At 43.3% G+C, this 23,777-nt stretch overlaps 10 protein-coding genes across 12 annotated transcripts in view; 3 read left to right on the forward strand and 7 right to left on the reverse strand.

Moving 5' to 3' along the window:
- LOC108604387 overlaps positions 1 to 61 on the forward strand; it is a 5,597-nt gene extending 5,536 nt beyond the window's left edge. The window contains exon 3 of the mRNA XM_017993847.2: positions 14 to 61. Coding sequence (XP_017849336.2) covers positions 14 to 61 — 48 coding nt within the window. The remainder of the gene's footprint in view (positions 1 to 13) is intronic.
- A 1,128-nt stretch (positions 62 to 1,189) lies between these two features.
- Positions 1,190 to 2,191, reverse strand: LOC108604377 (CG17508). Its single transcript, XM_017993835.1, has 2 exons — positions 2,082 to 2,191; positions 1,190 to 1,778 (listed from the first exon to the last, which is right to left on the reverse strand). The coding sequence occupies exons 1-2, from the start codon at positions 2,149 to 2,151 to the stop codon at positions 1,279 to 1,281; spliced, it is 570 nt and encodes a 189-aa protein (XP_017849324.1). The 5' UTR covers positions 2,152 to 2,191; the 3' UTR covers positions 1,190 to 1,278.
- Positions 2,192 to 2,502: 311 nt separating this feature from the next.
- LOC108608405 lies at positions 2,503 to 3,146 on the reverse strand. The gene is made up of 3 exons (XM_017999805.1): positions 2,852 to 3,146; positions 2,619 to 2,790; positions 2,503 to 2,557 (listed from the first exon to the last, which is right to left on the reverse strand). The coding sequence occupies exons 1-3, from the start codon at positions 3,144 to 3,146 to the stop codon at positions 2,503 to 2,505; spliced, it is 522 nt and encodes a 173-aa protein (XP_017855294.1).
- A 929-nt stretch (positions 3,147 to 4,075) lies between these two features.
- Positions 4,076 to 5,452, reverse strand: LOC108604336. The gene is made up of 2 exons (XM_033293980.1): positions 4,515 to 5,452; positions 4,076 to 4,483 (listed from the first exon to the last, which is right to left on the reverse strand). The coding sequence occupies exons 1-2, from the start codon at positions 5,355 to 5,357 to the stop codon at positions 4,199 to 4,201; spliced, it is 1,128 nt and encodes a 375-aa protein (XP_033149871.1). The 5' UTR covers positions 5,358 to 5,452; the 3' UTR covers positions 4,076 to 4,198.
- A 1,598-nt stretch (positions 5,453 to 7,050) lies between these two features.
- On the reverse strand, positions 7,051 to 9,856 carry LOC108604345 (ethanolaminephosphotransferase 1). 2 transcript variants are annotated; one of them, XM_017993777.2, is made up of 5 exons: positions 9,301 to 9,852; positions 9,167 to 9,235; positions 8,481 to 9,103; positions 8,239 to 8,419; positions 7,051 to 7,511 (listed from the first exon to the last, which is right to left on the reverse strand). In XM_017993777.2, the coding sequence occupies exons 1-5, from the start codon at positions 9,370 to 9,372 to the stop codon at positions 7,215 to 7,217; spliced, it is 1,242 nt and encodes a 413-aa protein (XP_017849266.2). In that variant the 5' UTR covers positions 9,373 to 9,852; the 3' UTR covers positions 7,051 to 7,214. The 2 variants fall into 2 exon arrangements, with proteins under 2 accessions (XP_017849266.2, XP_017849274.2); XM_017993785.2 differs by lacking the exon at positions 7,051 to 7,511 and adding an exon at positions 8,082 to 8,183 and having other exon boundaries at positions 9,301 to 9,856.
- Positions 7,583 to 8,138, reverse strand: LOC108604397. The gene has a single exon (XM_017993859.2). It carries the CDS (start codon positions 8,046 to 8,048, stop codon positions 7,596 to 7,598), a length of 453 nt encoding a protein of 150 aa, XP_017849348.1. The 5' UTR covers positions 8,049 to 8,138; the 3' UTR covers positions 7,583 to 7,595.
- Positions 9,857 to 10,005: 149 nt separating the features above from the next.
- LOC108604293 (centrosomal protein of 104 kDa) lies at positions 10,006 to 15,537 on the reverse strand. Of its 2 annotated transcripts, none has more exons than XM_017993718.2 (7): positions 15,420 to 15,537; positions 13,178 to 13,345; positions 12,066 to 13,113; positions 11,751 to 11,865; positions 10,742 to 11,694; positions 10,432 to 10,679; positions 10,006 to 10,373 (listed from the first exon to the last, which is right to left on the reverse strand). In XM_017993718.2, exons 1-7 carry the CDS (start codon positions 15,457 to 15,459, stop codon positions 10,231 to 10,233), a joined length of 2,715 nt encoding a protein of 904 aa, XP_017849207.1. In that variant the 5' UTR covers positions 15,460 to 15,537; the 3' UTR covers positions 10,006 to 10,230. The 2 variants fall into 2 exon arrangements, with proteins under 2 accessions (XP_017849207.1, XP_017849199.1); XM_017993710.2 differs by having other exon boundaries at positions 11,751 to 11,889.
- LOC108604365 lies at positions 13,643 to 14,787 on the forward strand. The gene is made up of 3 exons (XM_017993809.1): positions 13,643 to 13,957; positions 14,021 to 14,213; positions 14,287 to 14,787. Exons 1-3 carry the CDS (start codon positions 13,799 to 13,801, stop codon positions 14,601 to 14,603), a joined length of 669 nt encoding a protein of 222 aa, XP_017849298.1. The 5' UTR covers positions 13,643 to 13,798; the 3' UTR covers positions 14,604 to 14,787.
- A 200-nt stretch (positions 15,538 to 15,737) lies between the features above and the next one.
- Positions 15,738 to 16,673, forward strand: LOC108604358 (probable dolichol-phosphate mannosyltransferase). The gene is made up of 3 exons (XM_017993796.2): positions 15,738 to 15,901; positions 15,959 to 16,169; positions 16,226 to 16,673. The coding sequence occupies exons 1-3, from the start codon at positions 15,798 to 15,800 to the stop codon at positions 16,634 to 16,636; spliced, it is 726 nt and encodes a 241-aa protein (XP_017849285.1). The 5' UTR covers positions 15,738 to 15,797; the 3' UTR covers positions 16,637 to 16,673.
- Positions 16,664 to 23,601, reverse strand: LOC108604264. Its single transcript, XM_017993662.1, has 10 exons — positions 23,196 to 23,601; positions 21,502 to 21,634; positions 21,193 to 21,434; positions 19,860 to 21,138; positions 19,692 to 19,797; positions 18,806 to 19,611; positions 17,998 to 18,742; positions 17,745 to 17,935; positions 17,212 to 17,687; positions 16,664 to 17,146 (listed from the first exon to the last, which is right to left on the reverse strand). Exons 2-10 carry the CDS (start codon positions 21,570 to 21,572, stop codon positions 16,926 to 16,928), a joined length of 4,137 nt encoding a protein of 1,378 aa, XP_017849151.1. The 5' UTR covers positions 21,573 to 21,634; positions 23,196 to 23,601; the 3' UTR covers positions 16,664 to 16,925.
- Positions 23,602 to 23,777: the final 176 nt, after the last annotated feature.

Raw genomic sequence — 23,777 nt, forward strand, 5'->3', positions numbered from 1 at the left:
ATCTTCGCCGCAGCTTAGCACAATATCCGCGCCCAGAGCTTCGTTGCGTGCCATGGCATAGATGTAGTTAGTGTGGCCAGTCAGCTCCCGCATGCATTCGCCATCCTCGTTCCAATAGCGCAACACAGCATCGTTGCCACAGGAGAGCAGCGAGTTGGCGGACAGCGGCACCAAACTGCGCACGCAATCCGTATGTCCCTTGAGCAGACGCAGCTTTTCGCCTTGCGCATTCCAATAGTAGATGCACTTGTCCGCACCGCCTGTTACATACTTGCGTTGCTCCGTTAATGTGGCCACCGCCCAGACAGCAGCTTCGTGACCCTGCAGCGTTATATATTTCACATCTCCCGTCTCACTGATACTCCACACACGAGCGGTTTTATCCCAGCTGCCGCTAATAAGACTGCGCGATTGCAAGCCTGCCGCCAAGGCACACACTGTCGACTCATGACCCTTAAGTGTGATGAGCGGCACAAAAGCATCCTGCTGATAAATGCATATAGTTGCATCGTTGCTTGCCGTGCAAATCCACTGCTCCGTGGCCAAATAACATATATTGGCTATAAAGTTCTTATGATCTTGCAGCGTTACGCTTTCCACATACTCGTTTCTACAAAAACAAAATTAAGCAACAAAATTTCTTTGTCTGCAGCTACGCACCCCACAGGCTTCCAGAGTTTGCAGCTTTTGTCCCGCGAGCCAGACAAAATTATTTGGCCACAGCCAGCTGCATTGCCACCAGTCGCAACAGCACGGACATCTAAGCTGTGCCCCAGCAATTCACAGCTAAGCTTGTAATCATTAAGCGTCGGATCCATTTTTTGCAAATATACCACTGACTTTGCTTTTTTTACCGGCACCAGCTTTCTTCTGATAGTCCAGGGCTGGTCAAACTTACAAGTGTTTATTAATTAACAATTTGCAAATTCTTATTATTAAACGCTAATTTTCTATGTTTTTAAAAGTTCTTAGTCTTTAAAATTACACAAAATATACAATTATAATTTAGGCTTGCAAAAACTGCGTTACAATATTTAGTGTATTTATCGATAGTTTAAATATATCGACAGATCTGTCTCTTTTAGTGTTGGTAAGCACGAGTTGAACGCTTTAAATTTCAAAATAAAACGATTTTTTATATTCTTTTAAGTTTTTTATTGAGAATTAATAATAAATTTATGATGTTTATGTTTGTTTATGATATGGCGTGGCTATAAATAAGTATGCATATAATATAATATTTATAAATAATAATCAAAAACGATGAGGTCGTTTTCGTTAATCCTTGCATTTGGTAATAATGGCATTCTGATCATAGGTAACCCAATCGGCACGGGTGCTCTCGCGCAGCGCTCGATAATGAGAGTCCTGCATATTCTGTGAAGTAAACTTGTATTCCTGTGACCACTGTCCACCCGGCATATTCAGATGCGAGAATTTGTGCATGCCACCAAACGGTGTGGGCACATTGCTTTGCATGACCGCATTCAAGCTGACGGCGCCAAAGCAATCGTACGACTGCACATAAGGATCTTGCAAGGAAGAGGACCTCAACTGCATGTCCTGTGAAGCCGTCAAACTGTTATCCGTAGTAATGTCAATCATTGAAATTGCCGCATATGACATGGCCATTATGTTGTCAGAAATGTCACGCGAGCGTTGTGGAGAAAAGCGCGTCGACTCTGCGGCGTCAACATTGTTAGGAAGCGGCAATGACGGAGCAGGAACTGGCGCGGTTGGATTGTGTGTCACAGAACTTTTGTGAAAGGGTTGAATAGCTAAATGGATACACAAAGATATGTTATTTATAAACTGCATATAAACATATATAAATAAGCAAGTTGGTAATGCGCAGTTCAATGGCGTAGAAAATCTAAATCAACTGCGTATGTATATGTACATATTATATGTATGTATATATGACCTACAAAATAAGCTTACTTTGTTAAATTTAATCTTTAAGAATCTGTAAACTTTGACCAAGCACACGATTGTCGTGTGCCTTTCTATGTAACTGATAGGCGTTTGAATTGATGTGAACCTTTTGACCGTTACCGTAAGGAAAGGGCTTTAGGGCTTACTTTTGTTTATGATTCCTCCAAAGCTACGCCCGGCACACAGAAGCACAGATTTACTCGCGTTACAAATCATGTTGATTGCTTAAGAACCACTTGATGAATTAAATTATGACCGGCAGCTTCTGCTTTTTATTTGTTTACAAACTTTATTATCAGCACAAAATCTTTTTGCAAGTGTCATCCAATGCAAATTTGATGCGAGTATCACAGCAGTCCCCTGTCAGAGCTGCAAGCAATTGACATAGTGCAAATTCAGTTTGAATTGTAACGTATTTGATAAGGAAGTTAGGGGCAATTCAAAAAGATCCACTACATCATATTTCCGCCAAATAAAAACAACCTTGATATAAAACTTAAATTATGTTTATTTTGGGATTATGATTATAAAATACTATATATAAAATGTATCGTAAAGCATAGCAAATTATACGTGTGTGCGTCTAAACATTTTTAAAAGCTGCAGAATGTGCGACCTTGTGCTAAAAAGTAAATAATCGTACATAATCTTTTTCGATAAAGCTCAACATATTCTGTACTAACCGAGGTGAGCTGGCTGCTTCATCAGGTACATGCTGTCGACTTTCCAACTCCTTCTTGCCAGCAGGTATACTCACAACTTGGTCTGTCGCCAATTCGGAAGCATTCGATTTGGATAGTGACTGATAGGTTCCCTCAGACTCTAAAGGGACTTGCTTTTTCGGCATTGTGTTGGCTAAGTTTACAAAAGAAAATTATGCTATTAATTTGCAAAACTGTTAATACACTACATATACTTAAGTACTCCTCGGCAAGTGAATCCAACCAAGAAATGTCATCATCTTCGCGAGTAGGCAGTCCAATCAAAAATCCATTTAGATGTACATTTAGATTTTCCTCTCCCTTCTGGCGCTGATCATAGTGCACCTGCTCCTCCTGATAACCATAGTCGCCATAATCATTGTATAACAACTCCAATAAGTCAACAGCATTAAAGCGTGGTTGCTGCTTGAGCGGCTTAGCCAATGTCAAGGTAATTACAAAATAATGCAGCAAAACAAATACGAATAGACGATTAGTAAAATTGCACATAGTTTTTTTTTTTTTTGAAACAACTATATGCTTATGGTTTCAGGACCGTTGCTGTCTGTTGCTGTTGCAGTTGCGTCAGCGAATGAGCCAAAAGTTCTAAGCACAAAACCAAGAAGAGCCTGCGGTCGATGCAAAAATGAAAACTCGATTGCGGAATAGACCCAAGTTCAATGGCCAAAACGCTTCCGCATTGTTTGCTGGAAATGCAAGAAGCTGGCCACAAAGAAGACTTACAGAGTTTCCCAAGAGCTCACCTAATAATCAGCTTCGCCTTGGTTCAATTCAAATTGTAAATTAATGGACGTACAGAGTTGAAAGAATTACAGTTTCTTACACTTTAATTTAATCTAATTTTATAATTTACTGCGCGTAAATTATTTCTTAGTAAATTTTAAGTGCAATGCTTAAAACTCAAATCAAGCTTTCATTAATTTTTAAATTCAAAACTTGAGTATTTGGGTTAGCGTACTCTTGAATTATTTATCTTTCCCATCATTATGTCTAATCCAATACGATTCGTGTAGATGTAATCATTGATTCACAATGCTTTGCCTGATCTATTTGCTCTTCGAATTTATCAGAAGTTCTCATTTCATTTAAGATTTGCTTTCACAATAACCCGATGACCTAAAAACAGCAGCGACAGCGGAAATGTTTATAAGTCGCGCTAATTGAGGAAGGTAAACATGAATAGTCGGAGTAATATTTACTTTATTTATTAACAGCAGCTATCCAAACAACAATCTGATGCTCAGCAGTCTCAGGTTCAATGACCAGTGGGAACTATTCCCGCGGGTAGCACAAACTAGAAGCTGCACTTTTCTAGTTTTTCTTTGGATAAACTGGTTATTGCAATTGAAAATTGCCAGTGAGCGCAAATTATGGCGTTGACCTTAAAATCTATGTGATTAAGCCTCATCCTTCAGCAAACACTTCCGCTTCATCATTAAGTCATATATGTATTTGAATTTATTTATAAATGTTTGCAAAACTTAAAACTATGAAACGCAGTTGCGCGTTATGCTTAGCAGTCTGGTTAGAAAGTCTTAGTCTCAATAGCCCTCGATCTGGCGACAGGCGCCGTAGCTGTCACGCCTCTGTCCAGGTGCACAACGTGCCAAAGCGTCGCGCAACAGCGACTTGGATTCACCCAAGCCATCGCCCAACAGCTCAAAGCTAAGCACATCGGCCTCGATCAAGTCCTTGCCGTCAGCATGCGACTTGGCATAAATGGGCGTGGGCTCCTCATCCAGCAGCCAGCGACGTGGTTGCGCTTCGTTCACCTGATAAGCGGGCACATCAATGGGCGGATAGAGCGCATTGTTCAACTGACTGCGGGGACAATTCTGGTAGCGATATTTAGAGCAGGCTACATTGAATGGCACGTCCCGTGGAGCTGGCATCGGTGGGCAGACGATTGGTTTCCAGAAAGCTGTCAGCGCTCAAGGCGCGCGAATTGCGATAATATTGTGAAGCGGCTTGGTTGAAGCTCTCCAGCAGATTGTGTCCATTGCTATTGGCCGTGACTGGCGGCAGTGCCTGTATTAGCTCCTGCTCCGCCTCCAGATGAAAGGGCTTGATAAGCTGCGGCATTGGCAACAGCTGAGGCGGCAACACATCCACCTGCTGGCGATGCAGACGCGCTGGTTGCTGCTCATTGCTGGAGGCAGAAATGTCCACATGATAGGGCGTGCGTCCCTCAATAAATTCGGGCAGCGGCAAGCCCACAGCAGCGCCCACTGCCTCGGGTGTGGTCCTCAGCGGCATTACATGGGCATGCTTGCGCTTCTGTATGCGCTTGTTGGAGCCACGCACAGAGGATTTGGTCAGCAAGTCCAACAAACTGAGACCTTCCTGCGGACCTGGCGGTATGAGCACAATCATAAAATTCTCCAGATCGGCGCGAATATTGTACTGTCCCTCCTGGCGCTGATCGTAGGTAACCACGCGACGACGCACGCCATCATCCTGTTCCAGTGCAGGCGGCAGCAAGCCGGGCTGCGTTTCAATCACTGGCGCCACAGCTGGAAATATTTCCTCCTTGTGCCCACTACTGCCAGCAGTTGTTGTTGTTGTTGTGCTTGGCGCTGCACTGCTGCTGCTGCTGGGCAGCGGCTCAGTGCTGCTGCTGTCGCGCAAGTAGGATGCAGGCATTACCAGTGCTGTCAAGCTGAGCAGCAGCAGCAGCTGCGTGAAAGTCTGCAGCAGCATCTTTGCACACGATGAGAGATTTAAAGTCAAAAGCTTGTGCTTAAAGTTTTCGCACCCAATGCGTTCTATGTTCTTAACGCTCGCGCAACTGGCACGCAACTGATTGGAGTCGTGTGCTGAGAGATTCAATGTTGACAACGCATGCGCAACTTTCCATACAAAATGTGTGCCTCTCTCTCTCTCTCTCGCGCTGTCGACAGCGCTGTCAGCTTTCTTTTGCATCCCGAACTTGATTCTTATTCTGGTTTACTATGCCCATTGTTGTTGCTGTGCGTGCTCGCTCTCTCGGTTATTGCTGTTGTTATCGCTGTTGTTGGCGTGCCCATTTCGCATGCGTGACTTGCGTTGTTGTCGCCCTTTGTCGCCCGCGCTTTAACGAGGCACCCTCACTCTCTTTGCGGAATCCGTTAGGCGCATAGGATTCTCTCGCACAGTGGGTACGTCATTGAGTTTTTCACACCAATTAGGCAATGAGGAAACGTTTTTTGTAATGTCCAGCGCACGTACAATAACAAAAACTGATTGCTGCGCAGTATTTAGAGCTGATGACAACTGATTCGTGAAGATTCTATTAGATGCTAACTGGCAACTGCGCTGCTTGCATTAATAATTAAACTATAGAATGTTGATCGAGCTCAAATCGATTAGTATACAATGCCATTATTACAGAGCATCTTTAAGTCGCTTAAGCGCGTAACTGCGCAAATCTGTTTTCGAAATTTACAAGTTTGCATTAAAATTACGACTAACAGACAATTTGCGCACAGATCTGTAATCTCGATTAACGCCACGGGGTTAGCGACATATAAAGCACAGTGGAGCAAAACTTTACGCTTACTTGTTACAATTAATCATCTAAGTACTTAGACAAATGAATTTTAAGGTCAATTTTATTTGTTCAAAATATAATTTATTGTTGTCTCGTCATGTGCACAATTTCAAGGATGGAGAAGCGACATTTACACACACATATTCATATGTATAAATAGTTAGATATTTAATAATAATAAAGCGTGCTGTCGCGCTATAATCAACATAGTAGTAGTAGTAATAATAATAGCTGCTCTGTCTATGCATGTGTAAGATAATAATTCTAGTAGTATAATTAGAGGTCTTGTTGGTTATTTTTAATTAAATGTGTGCCACAATTGATATATTTTTAGCTGAAATGTTGGAAATAAATAAACTAGCAGCACAATTATATTTAAGCACATTACAAATAAGCTAAACTATAATGCTGTTAAAGACTATAATATTTATGAGGCAGATAAGGAAAGTATCTTAAAAATATGCATAGACATATATGTGTTTATATTAGCTAAGATAGAATTTAAGAGCAATAAACTAGTTGAATTTATGTATATATACTGTATTAATTGAACACTGGCTCTATTATCATATAGTGTTTAATAAAGTTGAGGTAAATTCTGTGTTTTTAACTGTGCATACGCAAACTATTTAATTTATTCTAAAGATAATCCTTTTTAAAGGTATATGTATATGTGTAGTAATGTCATGGTAAGTTACGTTTAATGGAATACCGTACTTTACTTTGTGTTCTAGGCATTAAAATAGTATAGTTAGAGTCTTTAAAGTGATGTGATGCTGAGCAAGGCGAACAGCTAACGTTTCTTGTGGAGATGCTTGGATCCCAGGCTACCTGAGCATTAACTATTTTTAAATATGTATATTTCTTTTGTCATTATTTTTGCTTTTCACATGATATCTTAGACCTCACAACATACAGAAGATTTTAACTAAACAGCCTCCTTAATAAACACAACATGTAAATTATTTGAAGCTAAAACAGCAACTAAATTACACAAAATAAACACACACACACAATCATACGAAACTTTAGTCCTGCTTTCCTGTCTCCTGCAAAAGCGGCTTCTTCTTATGTTGCTGTTCCTGTTCCGGCTGGCGCTTGTGCACAGTGAAGCAAACGCGATTGAAATGCTTGCACATCTGATTCACAACGCTTGTGCCATAGTGCCAGTGTGTAAAGGTGGTAACTATGAGCAGCGCATAGAGCAGCGGGCGTTCAAGCACGGGCATCCATAAGCTCACCAGCAACGAGCCTATAAACATCGGCGTCTGCCAGTGCCACGCGTCGCTGCGTGTGCTCGACATTTGTGCCACAATCAGACGACACTGCAAAATGCATAAAATAATTTATTAAAATTATAATATTTAACTTTTTTGAATTTCAAATTTATATTCTATTCATTCTATTAACTATTTGCTTATTTTGGCAGCCATATTGGAGGCTAGTATTATTTTGATCAAAGGATCGGCCTCGCGTGGAAATACAAATACACCGCGGTCCTTAGGCGTATAACGATAGGCACGATCCTGATACCAGCCATATATTTGATTCTCAGTCAAAGGCGTAGCCGTGACATGCTTGGGATCATATTTCTTGATTTGCTTCTCCACATTTGGCGCTGTGCTGACATTAAGCAGATCTTGGCGGTCATCGGCTTCAGTGCGTCCACGCCAACGCGCCAGCTCCTCTGGCGAGCAGTTGAAGTAAGGCCAATCATGACGCGCATAGAACTTGAGCGTGAGTGGACGCTCTGCATCGGTGATGTTGAGTATGGACTCGGCTTTGCTAGCATCCGATTTCCGTGTTTGTCCGCGCTTTAAGTCCTCAGCACAGGTACGACCGCCACAGCAAAAAGGTGGCATTTTTTATATTTTCAATATAAGTAGGTGACAAGTGTGTAAAATAGTTGAAACAATTCGCATGCCTACTCAACACGTAAAAGTGACTCACTGGCTTTATCTTTAGTGAATCAATAGTATAGAATGGGGTGATAACAACTGCTTAGGTAGTACGATAAAATAAAGTATGGCATGATAGTTGGGAAACACTTACGCTGACATTGGAGAAAATGGTGCCGCTTAGCATAAAGATAGCGCGTGGATCCCTTTCCATAATATCATTGGGCGAAACAAAAGGCCAGACTAACAAGATGGTAAAGAAAGCCAGAAAGGGCCACAACGGACGCACAGCCTCCCAGAGCGATAGCATGCGCCCAGTTTTATGTTTATATGAGCTAAAAATAAATTGAGAATTAATAATTATATTTGGAAAAAATGCTTAGACTCTCAGCTTACTTGTATACATTGAGCACGACTAGCGGCAAATTAGCCATGGCGCTTATATGTAGCACTGCTTCCATAATATTGCCCATGGGTATGGAGCCGAATGGCCCCAGTGGCAGTTCAAACTTCCAGCGCTCAAAGCCCATATAGCAGGTAACAAGATACATTATGGTGCTGCCCCACATGCTGAGATCATAGCCCCAAGGCAGATACAATACACCCGTATTGTACTTTTCCCAATGGGATACAAAGAAGTTGAAGTAGACCGTTAGGCAGACATAGTACATGCGCAAGGGACGCACGGAGTAGACGCGACTGCGTCCAAATATGCTATACAGGCAAGTGGGTATCAGCATGGCTGTGTACGAGTCCAAGCCATGATCGAAGAGCTCGCCCAATGGACCGGAGAGTCCAATGCGTCGCGCCTGCTTGCCATCTATGCCATCCAAAGTGTAAGCTACAAATACATTGATGGCAGCGCAGAACCAAACCCAACTGGGTATAGGCGTGGTATGTGCCTCGCCAGAGCTGGCCTCAAAGTTCCAGTCGTAGTAGGAGAGCAACACTAAATTCATTGCACCAAACAGGAAGCCCAGAAAGGTCATGAGGTTGGGCGCAAACCAGCGCGGGAAGAACTGCAACATTTGCCATATTGATATTATTATTGATTTATTTACACTGCTTGGCTGCTAACTCACCTTGACAAGCCAATTCCAAAAGGGATGCATCACATATTGACTCAGAGGTGAGGTATCTATGGCGCTGTACTATAAACATAAATAAACAAATTTATAAACGTCACGACAGCACTCCCTACAGATTTCGCACATACTTTATAGTTGTCGAAGCCATTTAGATGCTCCTGCGTTAGATAATCCTGATCAAGCAAACGCTGTAACTTCATCGTAGCTATATGACGCACGTGTTCCTTTCAATTGTTTGCGTACAGTTAGACTAGCAATTGCGGGAGAGGAGACGGCAGCAGACGCGACGATTGATGGCGGCACTCTTGTTGTTGCGTTTGCTGTTGTTGTTGCAATTGACTGACGGGCACCCACTACTTTTAATCTAATTTACATTTATACTAAATTGCATAAGTCAACCGACAGCACTAAAGACGCACATTACGTGTGGCCATAAATAGCAATTTATTGAGCTAAGTAGACTTCTGCTCTTTTCAAAATTATATTGCCGGTTGTTTTTTCCACGCGCACACATACACATACACACACTAACACACAACTTTCTTACACGCACTCAGCTGGCTTTTGGGGGTTGTTTTACAACACACTTTAACGTATTTACATATGTGCAAAAAGCGATGACACGTGTGCATTTATGGTTTTAAAATGCTTAGCAAGCCTATTGTCCATTAGCAAGGCACAATTAATTAATAATTATATTTTAAAGTTGCCACTAGACTAGAGCTGCCAAAAGTATATATCGATATATCGGCAAAAGAATTCGCTATAAGAGATAAGAGTTTTCAAAAATATCGATATATTGACAGTAACTTTCTCATTGATTTACACTTATTGAATGGGCTTTATTGTTGTAGGACGTTTCAAAAATTCATGTTTCAGTTAACAAATCACATTGTATAGAAAACAACCAAAGTGTAATACATAAGTAATGCTTGTGCTAGCCAAGTTGCGTAACAAAATTGATCTAAAATAAACAAAATTAATTGACTTAACGCTGCTAAATGCTATAACTACAATATGATAGTGTAGATGATTATACGTTTTGTTAAGGTAACTGCTTAGTTTGATTTCTTTAAATTCCGTTTACGTATGTTGCCTGGACAGCCGACAGTGCTAAGCAAATGTAGCTTCCAGCCGCCATCTAAGGGCAAATGCACATCGTCATGGCACAATGGGCAGCGAGCAGCACCCGTTTTCAGTTCTGAAAATAAATTATTTTATAATAAACAATCGAAAAGTTGGTAAACAGTTAAAGCTACCACGACAGTAATCCTCCATTTGATGTAGCTCGTAGAGTTGCTTATGCACCGACTCTGTGCAGCGTGTACAGACCACATAGCTCTCTTTGGCTTCGCACTCGCTGGTCAGATGATAATTGAGTGCCGCTACCTCCAGCACTTGGCTGCATTGCGGGCACTTGGTGAGGAATGGACACGTCTTCCAATAATGGCGATCCAGCTGACTTGTATCAACACCGGGACAGCTCCACTCACAGAATGGACAACGACTGTAAAGCGAATAAGAAATTTCACTACATTGCTGTCCGGCTTTAAAGCAAACGACACTTACATCTTGGGCGTATTTTCCTCTGTTGACTCCGAGTTCGAGGCGCTACCTTTGCGTGAATTGCTGGCGGACAGCATGGAACGCTTGAGCTGCTCATTATATTGCTGCTTCCCATTGCAGCTGGCGGTGGCTAAAGCATGTGCGCTTTTAGAGCTGCTGGTGGGATGCAGGAATTGCGTATCCTCAGTCAAATTGTTAAATGTATTACCCTCGACCAGCAGCTCCTGTTTGCGCTGCAGATCGAACTTGTCAAATTCAGTGAATAGCTGGCGATACAGCAGATTGCGTCGCGTGATATCATCATCGGGTGGCAGCTGCTTACGCACTAGACGCGGATTCACCTTGTAGACCAGCAAGAGTATACGCTCGGCTACCTTACGCACCGTCTCCGCTGGATGATGTATGCCAGAACAGCCGCAATCTGAGAGCGCACGACAGGTCATGCCGCTGTGCTTGTCCGTGCTTATACCTTGCGTATTTACTAGTTGCTCTAGCATTTGCAATCGACTCATGGCCAAACGCTGATGTGTACCCGAGCCCACAGTGCGCGAGAGAGCAGGCGCTACCAAATGTTGCTCCGCCACTGCTGGACAGGCAGCTATACTCAGTATAGTGTGTTGCGCCAGCGTATGCAGGCGCGCCGAAGGATCACCCGACTTGGCCAGCAACTCAGGCAGCAGACGATCCACGCAACGAGCCACTTCGCTGGGTGACACACGTCCCGGCACGTACTCTAGAAAGAGCACACGCACCGTTTCGGTGGCTTGGTTAAAAACAGAATAAACCGCATCTCTAACAGCCCGATGCAGCAATAAGGCAGCGCTGCGTGCCACTTTATTGGGACTAGCCACCTGCTCATTGTTGTTCAGCTGCAGCTCCTGCTCCTTAAGAAAGTTACGCAAGCGCACCAAGCCGTCCTCGCGATCCTGAAACTGGCGAGAATAGAACTGCTCAACCTGCAAGCAGATTCAACATTTAGAAATAGTTTGCCTCAGGGATTGCTCTGACTTACCAGCTCACTGCCAAATACAAGTATGGGCAGCGCTGCCTGGCGGCGCTCACGATCGTTGAGACGCGAACGACTGCGATTGGGATCCGCTTCGAGCAGCGCATTGCCCTGGCACTCCCTTAAAAATTCATTAGTATTTGAGCTAAACATGAATTGCGAACGCAACGTGTACGGAACGACAAGGTATACGCCAAAAATAAACGAGACAGTAAAGTAAAAAAAAACGTTACGATAACACATCAACAACTTTTACATTTTACTTTTATACAGCATGCAAGCTAATGCTTCATAGCTAGAATAACAATGCCAAGGACTTACTGTCTCAACGTGGGAATGGTGCGCTCTTCATAGTCGTCATAAGAGTTGCGTGGCGCGCTCTTGTTGCGTCGCCGAAGGGAGCCCTGTCTGCTCGACATGGGCGAGGGTGAAGCTCTGTGTAGGCGCGGTGATTGCGGCAGCTCGTCGTGAGATTTGGCCAACAGATGCAGTGCAGCTGCAGCAGCTGTAGGCGCCACAGCGGCGATGACACTGTCATTGCTGCAGCCATCTGTCGAGGATTTGTCGTCTTGGGTGCTGCTGCTGGCACACTTCGATCCTAAGCTTAGCTCGGCCAAGGCTTGTGCCACATCCTGCAGGCTCGGCGCAGGCGGCAGGCTAGGCTTGCCACCCGCATAGATATCGCAGCTTAGATCATTGGCGCTCTGATAGCCCTCAGTTTCAAGCAGCTGCTGTACTTGTAGCTGTTTCAGCACACAAGCGCGATACATTTCAATTTGCTCCTTGCGCAGCTTGGCGGCACCAAAGTCCTCCTGCTGGACAGCCTGGCGCTTGGCCAGCGCATAGCGTCCCAAACGTTCACCTGCTGTACGTAGCGCTGTCATGCAGAGCTTTAGCTTGCGAGCATACTCGAATCTCTCTGTGGTTACAGCTCGCAGTTTGCGCTGCTCCAGTTCACGTATATGATGCACCACAGACTCCTCCACATACATGGAGAACAGCAGATCATCGCAAATGGAGGCGAGTGCGAGTTCACCGGTCGCAGTATCCACTGGTGGCGCCTCTCCATTCATTTGCTCCTCGCCATTGCCGAGGTGAGCGCTGTCCAGTTCCTCGCCAAGCACATTGACTGCTATTAGAGCAATTTGCCCATTGCTGCTATACTGATTGCTATGTGCGCCTATTAGACGTAGCTTCAAGTGTGTACCACGCCTGGGATTGACTGTAACGCTTTGCAGCTCGCGGGACTTGTAGTTGGTATTGGCATTATCTGCCAGCGCCACAAAGCCCAGAAAATCAAAGTACTGCGAAGATGGCGTGCTAGGTATTGACTTTGGTGAGTAATGCAGCCAGAGTTCAACCTTTTCAGCTGCAGAATACGTTTACGTTAATAGCATACTGTTCTTTTTGGTAAATAAGCAGTTCTTACTTACGTATCAGATACTGGTGGGCTAAGAGTTGTATGCGGTAGATCTTTGCCGGCTGATGAAAACGCAAAACAATATCGTGTGTATTCAGTCCGCTGCTTACGGCACTACGCCAGCCGTGCACTGTGGGGCCATGGTTATTAAGCTCGCTGGCCGGAAAGCTGGCGTCTTCGTCTAGAAAATCAAATTTTAAAATAAAACGGCCAGTTAGCAAATTGATATCTTCAGAAGTTAGTGTTGGTTAACAGTTCGCTCAGTTTTTGATCAGCTGTGGTTTGTTTATGCTTACAATTTGTTGTTTATTTTTTTTTTACTTGCAACTAATTATATCTTTATTAGCGTAGCATAAGTCTGGTGGCTTAATAAGATCACTTAAATTTAATTTTATACTATTGAAAACAAATGGACTATTGAAAACTGGCGATAGTTATCGATGGCTTGGTTCCACCTCTACTAGCAACAAGAAAACGTAAACAGAGAGATAGTGTGGGAGAGGGAGAGATTCCCCCACGTATGTTTGTGCCTTGATTGTCAAAAATGCACACATATGTATTTAAGAGCACCACGCAAGTTGTTTTAGTTTAGTCGCGTTGTTACCTGTGCTGAAGTTATTAAATTCTAAACAAAATGCCGCAAGCAAAGAATTCTGCCTGGCTGCAGATACAAAGCATATTGAACAGCATAAATCATATGCTGATCTTGTTGGTGGCAGTTTTCTTTTTTGTGTTGGCAAGGAGCTTGGATTTCAAAGATACCGCCATGCACATGTTCTTGACCGGTACAGGTGTAAGCAACCAAACAACATAAAATATATAATTATCTTATCTAAATTTACACGTATTTTTGCAGTTTCATGTACTGATAAGCGAGGCCTTGATGTCACATTACAAAATAAATCCTATAACTCGCTGGATTTCGCATAAGAACAAGTCTCGCTATCATGGACTGCTTCAAGTGATTGGAGGCTCCATGGTGCTGCTGGGAGCAGTGGGCAAATTTACTGATAAGGACGTTCATTGGAATACGTGGCATGGCCGCATTGGTAAGGTTAAAGTTCACATAAATTTAACAGTTCATTGAGCAGCAAGTTAACATTAATATGTTTTGATATGTAGGTAGTGCTGCCGCTCTAGGCTGTTTTGCAAGCCTTGTGGGTGGCTTAGCTAATTTCTTTCAACCCAAGATTGCATTAAAGTACTATTCACCCTCGGAGTTGCGTTTTCGCCATAATCTCTTTGGTTTAATCAACTTTACGCAAGGCATGGCTGCTATCTTTTTGGGCTACTATTCCAGATTCTTCACACGTTTTGTGGACAACCAATATATACCCGCTTTGATGCTGACAACAGCGCTGGTATATTTGTTAACCATGATTGGTCCAGTGTCCTCGCTGCTAACCAAGCTCAAGTACAGACGCCAAAGGGCACAATAGAGCCACGTAATTTGTGCTGGGCTCTAGTTGCTTTAAAAAAGAGAGAGGCTATAATAAGGCGAACAAACTTTGTGAACTGCAGCAAAAGCAATTCAATTGCCTGCGCTTGGATTGTTGCCAGAAATGTTGTCTGCAGCTTTAATTGTATATACTATTTGCAGTATAAATATATATATATATGTGTTTTCTGTGCAATAGAGTTGCGTCGTTTTATTCAGAATAAGATTAATTGAACTGGTATTCCAAATGCAGTGCGCGTATTCAGTCATTCTATAACTATTAGGCTTAAATTATGCACTTGCTCGATGCCTATGAGATACATAATTCATTTAATTTATAGTACAAATATTATAAAAGGAGTCAAAAAAGAACGACTAAATTTATTCATCGAATTGAACTAAAAGCATCAACTCAAATGTATACAGAGCACACGCTAGACACAAATATACATATTAGGGGTAATTAAATTTAATATATGACTGAGAACGCCGGCTTAAGTACGCCATTTATCTTTAACCTGCCTATAGTTAAATCAAATGTCAACGTTATGAGCGTTAATAGACATGAACTCTACTGAACTTAATTAATCTCACTTAAACTAATTTGTTAAACAAACTTAATAAAGTCAACTCAGGTCAGTTTATTGATTTCTCAAGTGCACTCAACTCGAAGCTCTGCAATTTGTTAGTGTAACACTAGCGCAGTTGGTAACGATAACTAAAACAAAAAGAAAATTATAAATAAACAAAACAGAAAACAAATAAAACAACAAACATATATGAATTTCATTATAGCTAGTTAATATTATATCTTTACCTGAGGCAAATACCACATTAAATGATATTTTTTTGGCCATTGCGTTTATGAGTACACACTAAATTTACTACGCGCAGTTCACATTTACTAGTTTTAATTAAATATTAATTCCGTTGCCGTTGGCAACATTTGGCTGTATTGAAAATTTAATTGAAAGCGTTAGCAAATTGCAGTTGCAGTATATCGATATACAAATGCACAAACGGCAGTTATACTAACTTACATACACACACATAAATCTTATCGATATTTAGGCACGTATCATTCAACACAATTTATTTGAATGGGCGCGTGACGTGACAGCTTATCGCTCACACGCTCATCTTTAATACTTACTGTTTACGTTTCATTGCTAGAACTTTTTATGTGCAATACAAAATGACAACAAATAGTCACAAATACAGCATACTGCTACCCACCTACAACGAAAAGGATAATTTGCCTATAATAATATGGCTAATAGTAAAATACATGAAGGCTAGGTAAGTAGTTGAGGCATAAACTGTATTTGAAAACATAATAACAAGCAACCTCAACAGTGGCTACGATTACGAAGTGATTATAATAGACGATGGCAGTCCGGATGGTACACTCGATGTAGCTAAGGATTTGCAGCAGATCTATGGCGAGGACAAAATATTATTGCGTCCGCGTGCTGCCAAGCTCGGCCTGGGCACTGCTTATATGCATGGCATAAAGCATGCAACCGGTGACTTTATATTACTCCTAGATGCAGATTTAAGTCATCATGTAAGTCAAACACTTCGTAATAATGCGTTTTATTCAAGTGTACGTGTCTTTTGCAGCCGAAGTTTATACCAGAGTTTATAAAGCTGCAGCAATCGGGCGATTATGATATTATATCAGGTTCACGATATGTGGGTAACGGAGGCGTCTTTGGCTGGGACTTTAAGCGCAAGCTTATCTCACGCGGTGCTAACTACCTATCCCAAGTACTATTGCGTCCCAATGCTAGCGATCTGACGGGCTCATTCCGACTATACAAGAAACCAGTTCTGGAGAAGTGCATTGCCAGCTGCGTCTCCAAGGGCTATGTCTTCCAAATGGAAATGTTAGTGCGTGCGCGTCAGCATGGCTTTACTATAGCTGAAGTGCCCATTACATTCGTGGATCGCATTTACGGTACTTCCAAGCTGGGAGGCACCGAGATTGTGCAATTTGCCAAAAACTTGCTCTATTTGTTTGCCACCACCTAAAGACAACAATAAACAACAACAAGCGCGTGAATAATGACTTAATTGGACTTTTAATTTGCTTCTTTTTTGTTTTTTTTTTTTGGTATCTTAGCTTTCTTTTTGTACATCTGGTAAGTTTTTTGTTTATTTTTGTGAAGAATTTTTACATACAACTAATGAATTATGCATGAGAACGGTTTTTATGGTGATATTTATGTAACTCTGAATAATAATTGTTTTAATTTTGTGTAATTTGCATAAATGTATAATTTGAATAATGATAACTAATGTTAATTGATGCTCATCCCCATTAATTACTCAAGTTAAAAACTTTGTGCTGGTTATCCGGATCCCCATACAATGTGCCGCAGTCATCCTCCAAGGCATCACCACTGCCACCGCCATAATTCTTCAGCGCCAATGTAAGCAGATCATTGCGATCCTTGAGCGCAAGCACCACAAATGCACCGTTTGGTAAAATCTCACAGGTGCAAATCTGAGCTGGTGGCTTAAATACGGCCAAGGACTTGGCTGTTAGGATTGAAAAAGAAATAAAAAATTAATATAAATAAATATGTGATAGCTTTACGCTTTACCTGAGCTGAGCTCCCACATGCGCATGGCGCCGTCGCGTCCCTCCTTGTCATAGGAGACCAACACCTTGCCCAGTGGATCTAACTTTAAATATGTCACGGGTGCATTGTGTCCAATCAACGTACACTTGCAGTTGCCTGTCACCAGATCCCATATCAATATTTTGGCATCTTCCAGGCCAGCAATGACGCAGGCATTTAGCTGAGATATGGCCAGAGAGACTGTATTGCAGCTGGGCTTCCATTTCTTGAACAAAGTGCCACTCTGCAGATCGTAGACAACAATAAAGTTGGGAGTGGTGGGCTCGTTGAGCTCCTTGGCCACCACACACACATAGGAGCCCTCGTGCGTTATGGCGGAGAGTGAGGTGACGAAATCATGATGTGGTATGCGGAGATCATAGAGCAGCTTGCGCTGAGTCAGATGCCAAACGAGCAGTGGGAAGGGTTTCTGTGTCTCATCGCCGCAGACTAGAATGCTGCAAATAAAAAGAATTAATTGCATGAAATGTAGAGAAAATTAATTTGCTGCTTACCGTCCATCGCCCGAGACAAGCAGCGAGTTAAGGAAACGATCCTCGCCCGCCTTAAAAGTGGTCACACAGTCGCCCGACTCCAAATTCATAAGATTCACGTACATGCGATTGCGTGAGAGACAAACCAGATGATTCTGATCGTGCTGACCAAAGTACGGCATCTTTTGATTCATGACGCCCTTCAAGGTGACCTGAATCATAAACAAAGCGCTAATTAAATTGCAACACATTGTTGGCTGCTGCTCAGACTCACCTTGAACTTGCCCTCGTCCAAGTTGATGACGCGTATCTCACGGCGACAGAGCACCGCTGCCTCATAGTTGCCCACGGGGCACATGGCCGTGGGTTGTTGTATGCCCTGCAGTTCGCGTATGCGGCAACAGTTCTTTACATCCCAAATACAGATCTCGGCGCGTTCGGTGCTCAGCGAGGCAACATAGCCACGCTGTGGCAAGTTCATGAGCACATCATAGCCTTTTACGCTGGCTGCGTTTTCAGTTGATGGCGGTGTAGTAGTCTCCTGCTCTGGCGGCGTCGGTGGCGGGTCGTTGACCTCCAGCTGTGCATTGAGTATCTCGAGAAAGGCAAACTCCAGCTCATTGGTGTACTCCCACCAGGAGCGTATCTTCTCATCGTCCTTGAGCTCGGGTGATTGCCGGAAGCGTGTCTTTAGATAGTATTTCATAAGCGTATAGAACTGCTGACCATCGTAGCTCAGCTCGTGCAGATAGCGCACCAGAAAGTCCTTTAGGAAATTGATATGCACATAATCCGTGGACTGCTCGCCGCTGCCGCCGGTGGTGGCCAGCCATTGGGCATGGAGTATATCGTGCAGCAGATGCGACGGCCCTGTGGCAATCACCTTGTTCGCAATCCACTGCAGATCCGTAAAGTAGAAGCAATTGAATAGTATGTCGATCTTGTGCGGCGCCGCTTTGTCCTCGATCACCGCACAAAAATGATGATAAGGCAGTTTTAAGAACTTTTGGTAGTTGTAGCTGCGAAAACAAACAATTGAGTTTATATATTCAGTGCTTGATTAGTTAGTTGGGCAGACTTACGATTTAATATTTCCACTCGCTTTGAACTCGCTGTCCTGACGATCGAAGTAGTCCCGCAACGCTTCATGTACCAGCCACTGCTTCTGCGAATATCTCGCCAGGACGGCGCGTCCGAAGCTTCTGTCCGCAATGCGTATGTTCTTAAGGCCCAGCAGCATTGGTCCCATCAGCCAGCAGAACTTTGACCAGATCTTGAAGGCGACCTGCGCCTCCAGCTGTGTCATCTTCTGAAATACGCCCAGGCAGTCGCTCTCCCTGATGCCCCAACGCGACAAGCGCACAATCAGCAGCAGCACCTCGACCTGATCTGCCGTAAACTTGCTCTCCAACACCTGCAGTATCTTGCTCGAGATGTCACCAATCTCGCTAATCGGTTGCGCCACATGTCCCAGCCAGGCCAGCCACCACAGCGACTTGGCATGATACGGCGTCTTGCCATGCAGCGACTTCCACTCATCCGGCAGCTTCAACGCTCCATTTGCTGCATAGAAATCTCCGCCGCCTGAGCTGAGTATATCATGCCACTGACGCTCCGTGAATTGACGCAGACGCAGGAAGCAGCGCGGCGGCAAATTGAGCTGCGACAGTGTCTCCAGCAGATCAAAGCCAGCCTCCTGCTCCTCCTCAGATTCGGCCTCCTGCTCGCTCACCGTCAGTATGAGCTTGCCACTGTTGCCCAGCTGTTGTGGCAGCCAATCCAATTCCGCATTATGCTGCAGCTCATCCAGGCCATCTATGATAATGACAAAAAAGCGCTGCTGACGCTCCAGTATCTGACCTATGATCTCCGTATAAGCCGACAGAGTCTATAAGCATAGAAAAAATACAATTCAAATTTAAAATATTGTTTAGATTTTAATATTTGCTACTCTTTCATCCAACTTACATGCGGCACTTGGCACTGTTGTCCCGACTCGATCACGGACATTTGGTTGGCTATCGAGCCCAGCAGCGAGGTGAGATCGGAAGAGCGAGCGCTCAAATTGGCATATCTACAATATAAAGTAAAATTGAGTAAAATATATAAATTGAATTAAGTGTGTGTGGGACGCACCTGAGCACAAGCTGTGCCTCTGGCTTCCAGCGATGCACATTCTCCATAATCTTGGACACCAGCACGCTCTTGCCGCTGCCACGTGCACCAGACACTACCAGAGGCTGGGCAGTGCTATCGCGTATATATCGCTTGACATCGTTCATGATGTCAAAGTTGGCCGAGTTCTGTGCCAGCAGCTTGGAGTAGTGGCCGACTAGCTGCAGTTCCTCGAGCAGCACCCGATCTACGCCCAGCGTATTGTAGGGAATGCTCTTCTGCAGATTCTCCTCGAAGATGCTCGCCAGCGATTTGTCCAGCAGACTCTCAATGACAGCGGAGAGCTCATCGTCCAGTATATTCATGGTGGGCAGCAGACGTATGAGATTCTTTTCGCTCAGGTGATTCTTGAGCTCCGAATAGATGCGCGTAATGCGACGCAGCACCTCCAGTTCCAGCTGCGTGGCATTCTCCGGGGCACGCGAGTACTGCGCACCCGTTTGCACCCAGATGCAGCGCTTGGCAAGCTCATGGCTCATGAGCACAGTGTTGTTGATCTCCTGCTCGACGACAGTGGTTAGATACGAGTCCTTGACATCGTCGGAGAACAGACGCAGCAGCACCGCGAGCAGCTCGTTGAGCTCGGCGTTCACCTCCTTGCAGTAGGGATCTATTTGCTGCGTGTAGAGGCGATGGCACATGGGCTGATAGGAATTGTCTATGGTGTACCACTTCTCCAGCAGCAGCTTCTCCGCATCGCTGGCTGCGCTGAGCACGGAAGTAAAGTCCTGGCTTTCTATAGTCAACGGCAGCATGGGTGTGCCTAGAGTGGCACCCAGGAAGAGCACGGGTATGATATAGGCGCCCGCTGCATGGCGCGTAATCTCGCAGAGACAATTGGCGGCCTCCTCGTGGCCGCCCTGCGCTTCCAGCGGCGTCTGTGTCCAGCGCTTCACCTCCTGCAGGCGTGAGAAGTCCTTCTTTGCCTGACCATTGCACGGCTCAGCGGCTGCATCCTTGCTTGGCGACTCCATGTCATGCACATCGGCAATGATGAAATCGAATCCTTTGCTTTGGCACTTGCTCTTGAAATGTTTGTACAGACTATAGATGACACGCTTATGCTTCTTGTACTCGCTGCTATTGTCCGCCAATATATAGATGACAATCTTCTTGTCGCGCTCGATCTTACGGCCAGGCGGCGGTTTGCCTTGCAGCAGACTCAGATTGCCCATGTAGGCGCTGGCATTGGCCACATCGTTGGGCGCCAGCGCCGCCTGCGGCGTGGTGCTGTTGGAATCTACAGACAAAACAAATTTAGCAAAAGAAATGAATGATTCCCAAATTTACTCACCCTTTTCGATTGCATTGGGCTTGCCTTGTATGCTGGACTGCTGCTGCAGTTGCGCCGCCTGCTGTCCATTTGCTGTTTGAGCTTGTGCTGTTGTTGGGGTTGTTGTTGTTGTCGTCGTCGTCTCCGGAAGCGCTTCAACAGCCGCCAGCGGCGCACGCTTCTCCTCAGTGGCCTTGGCCGCTGCATCGTTGCCCAGCAACGCATCCTTTCGGTCAGCGCCAGCTTCCTGATATGGTGGGGAGCTAAAAAAAGGAGCAAAATAAAATTAAAATTGATTTCCTTTCCATTTTGTATTGTAATTTAACTTACTCATCGGATTTCTCGGACGCGCTGTCTTTGTCCTTTTTCTTCTTTTGCCCGGAACTACACACGTTGCCCATGGTTAGTTTCAATATTTGTGCTCTACTAGTTACTGTTAAACTTAATGCTGTCTATTGCTGTCCTGCGAAAGTTTTAATACAAACATTTATTTATTAATTTACGTATTATTTAATATTACTGCACTTAGGGGAGTAAGCCTCCTTAGGGAAAGGAATTAGCCAGCTTCTTATACTTATAATGTTTACAAAGTGGTTCGGTGGGCAGCAAAACAAAAGTTCAAAAAATATTTGGTGGTAAAACTTTGTGGCTAATCTGCGTTAAGTGCGGGCTGGGTCATCGAAATCTGCCCTAACCACTTCTAAGCTTAAATTTATGTACACACTGAAATAGTTTACTTTATTTTTATAAAACTTTCAAAAATTTAAGTTCAAGCTTTTTTAAGTGCTCTTAAATATTCTTGTAAGTTTAAAGTTCAAACGATTCATTCCACTCTGGAGAAAAATGTCCAATTGTCTTTACAGTTAACGAAAACTTTAAATTTAACAGACCCCGCTTGCTGTAAGCTTAACATATGTTAAGCTTACCAAATTAATTTAGCATTTGTTTATTAATTATATGCCTGGACTTATTAATATTGAGCTTTTGCTAGCGTTGAGCATATTGATTAAATGTAGCATTTAAAGTGGCTACGATTAAATTTTACTTTTTGTTCATAACACGGAAATGGGGCTACAACAAAATGTTGTTAAACAAACAGTTGAATAATTATATGCACATGTGTGTGTGTGTACATTTTTGTTTATAAATTTGTTTATAATAAACAAAGTTGCTACAACAGGTCAATGACAAAAACAAAATGAACTGTAATGTTTGGTAGCTTGCATATCCTGAGCGAATGAGCGTGCGAGCGAGCGAGAGCGTAAGAGTGTGAGAGAGTCAGCGAGCGCGTGAGTATGAGAGCGCAAAAGCTCGCTAAACGCATGCTCGCTACTGAACTTTGTGTGCGTGTATTTGTGTTAGTGTGTGTGTGTGTGTTATTTTTTTTATATGGAGAGATTTCTGCGTTAATCAAGTAGCCGTTTGGGTTGGGGGTGGGTGGTCTGCTTTGGGTATTGCTGCTGCTTCTGCTGCTGGTGCTGCTGTCACTGCTTTTGGATTTTTGTGTACACGCTTGAAAATTGTTGACGCGCACTGGCTTCAAATATAAATTTTATGCAGCAAGCTTTGCTTTAAAGTCTCTATACTCTTATACACATATACATATAGATGTAATTTATTGAATATCAAGAAGTTATTTTCGATCACAAGGCGTTTCAATTTGAACTTTTAGTATTTTAACAGCCTTAGCTATAAATAAATTTGTCTGTATGTAGACACATGTATAATTCTTTTATATATTCACATATATTTTTTTATTTGGTTCGACATTTTGTCGCGCATATTTTCGAAAAAATAAAATTATATACTTTTCAATAGCAATTAATATGTCCGAATATTTATTTGCGCATATGCCACTTACACTTAACTGCATACATATGTAAGTACTTTCATGCATACTCAAATACATATATACACTCGACTGTATGTGTATGTGTGTGTATGTATCAGCATGTGTGTGTGTGTGTATGCATAGCTTAGTTGGTTATTTGATTTATTTTAATACACAAATTTCTGGCACTTACTTTTTTTACGCGCTTCTCGCACGCTTCCCCTGCCCGTACCCGTACCCCCGACAAATCGCACGTAGCTAATACATTTCCCACCCACCGACTACTACTGCACTTGCACTTGCCCTCTTTTATTTTTATTCTTTTCTTTCTATTATTATTCACAGCGCTCTCAATTAATTGCTTAATCAAAACGATTCTTTTTTTATGCGGTCTGTACATTTGCACTAAGACATCTTTGCCAAATTTATACGAAAAAATAACTTAAAAAAAAGAACGCGAAACCGAACCAAACCGAAATGCAAAAAAAAACTAAAACTGTTTTCTTTGCTATATAATTTTTCTTCTGCTTTTTTTTTGTGCTTGTATATTTCTCAGTTAGTTTTTCCCGTTTTTGTGCGCTATGTTCCGTGCCCGCCGTGAGTTGTTCTACTCTGAGCGTTTGGGAAAATTTGCCCGACGCATACAAAAAGCTTTTTGTGGCGTCAAAAGCTTTTACGATTTTCTCAAAGTTGCCGCAACGAGGGCGGCAACTGTTGTGGCAAAAGAACAGTTAAAGGAAAGTCCGAAGCGAGCTGCTTTCTATATAATATTCAT

Source organism: Drosophila busckii, chromosome 2L (genome assembly GCF_011750605.1).
Source record: "Drosophila busckii strain San Diego stock center, stock number 13000-0081.31 chromosome 2L, ASM1175060v1, whole genome shotgun sequence".
In the NCBI taxonomy this organism is placed as follows: domain Eukaryota; kingdom Metazoa; phylum Arthropoda; class Insecta; order Diptera; family Drosophilidae; genus Drosophila; species Drosophila busckii.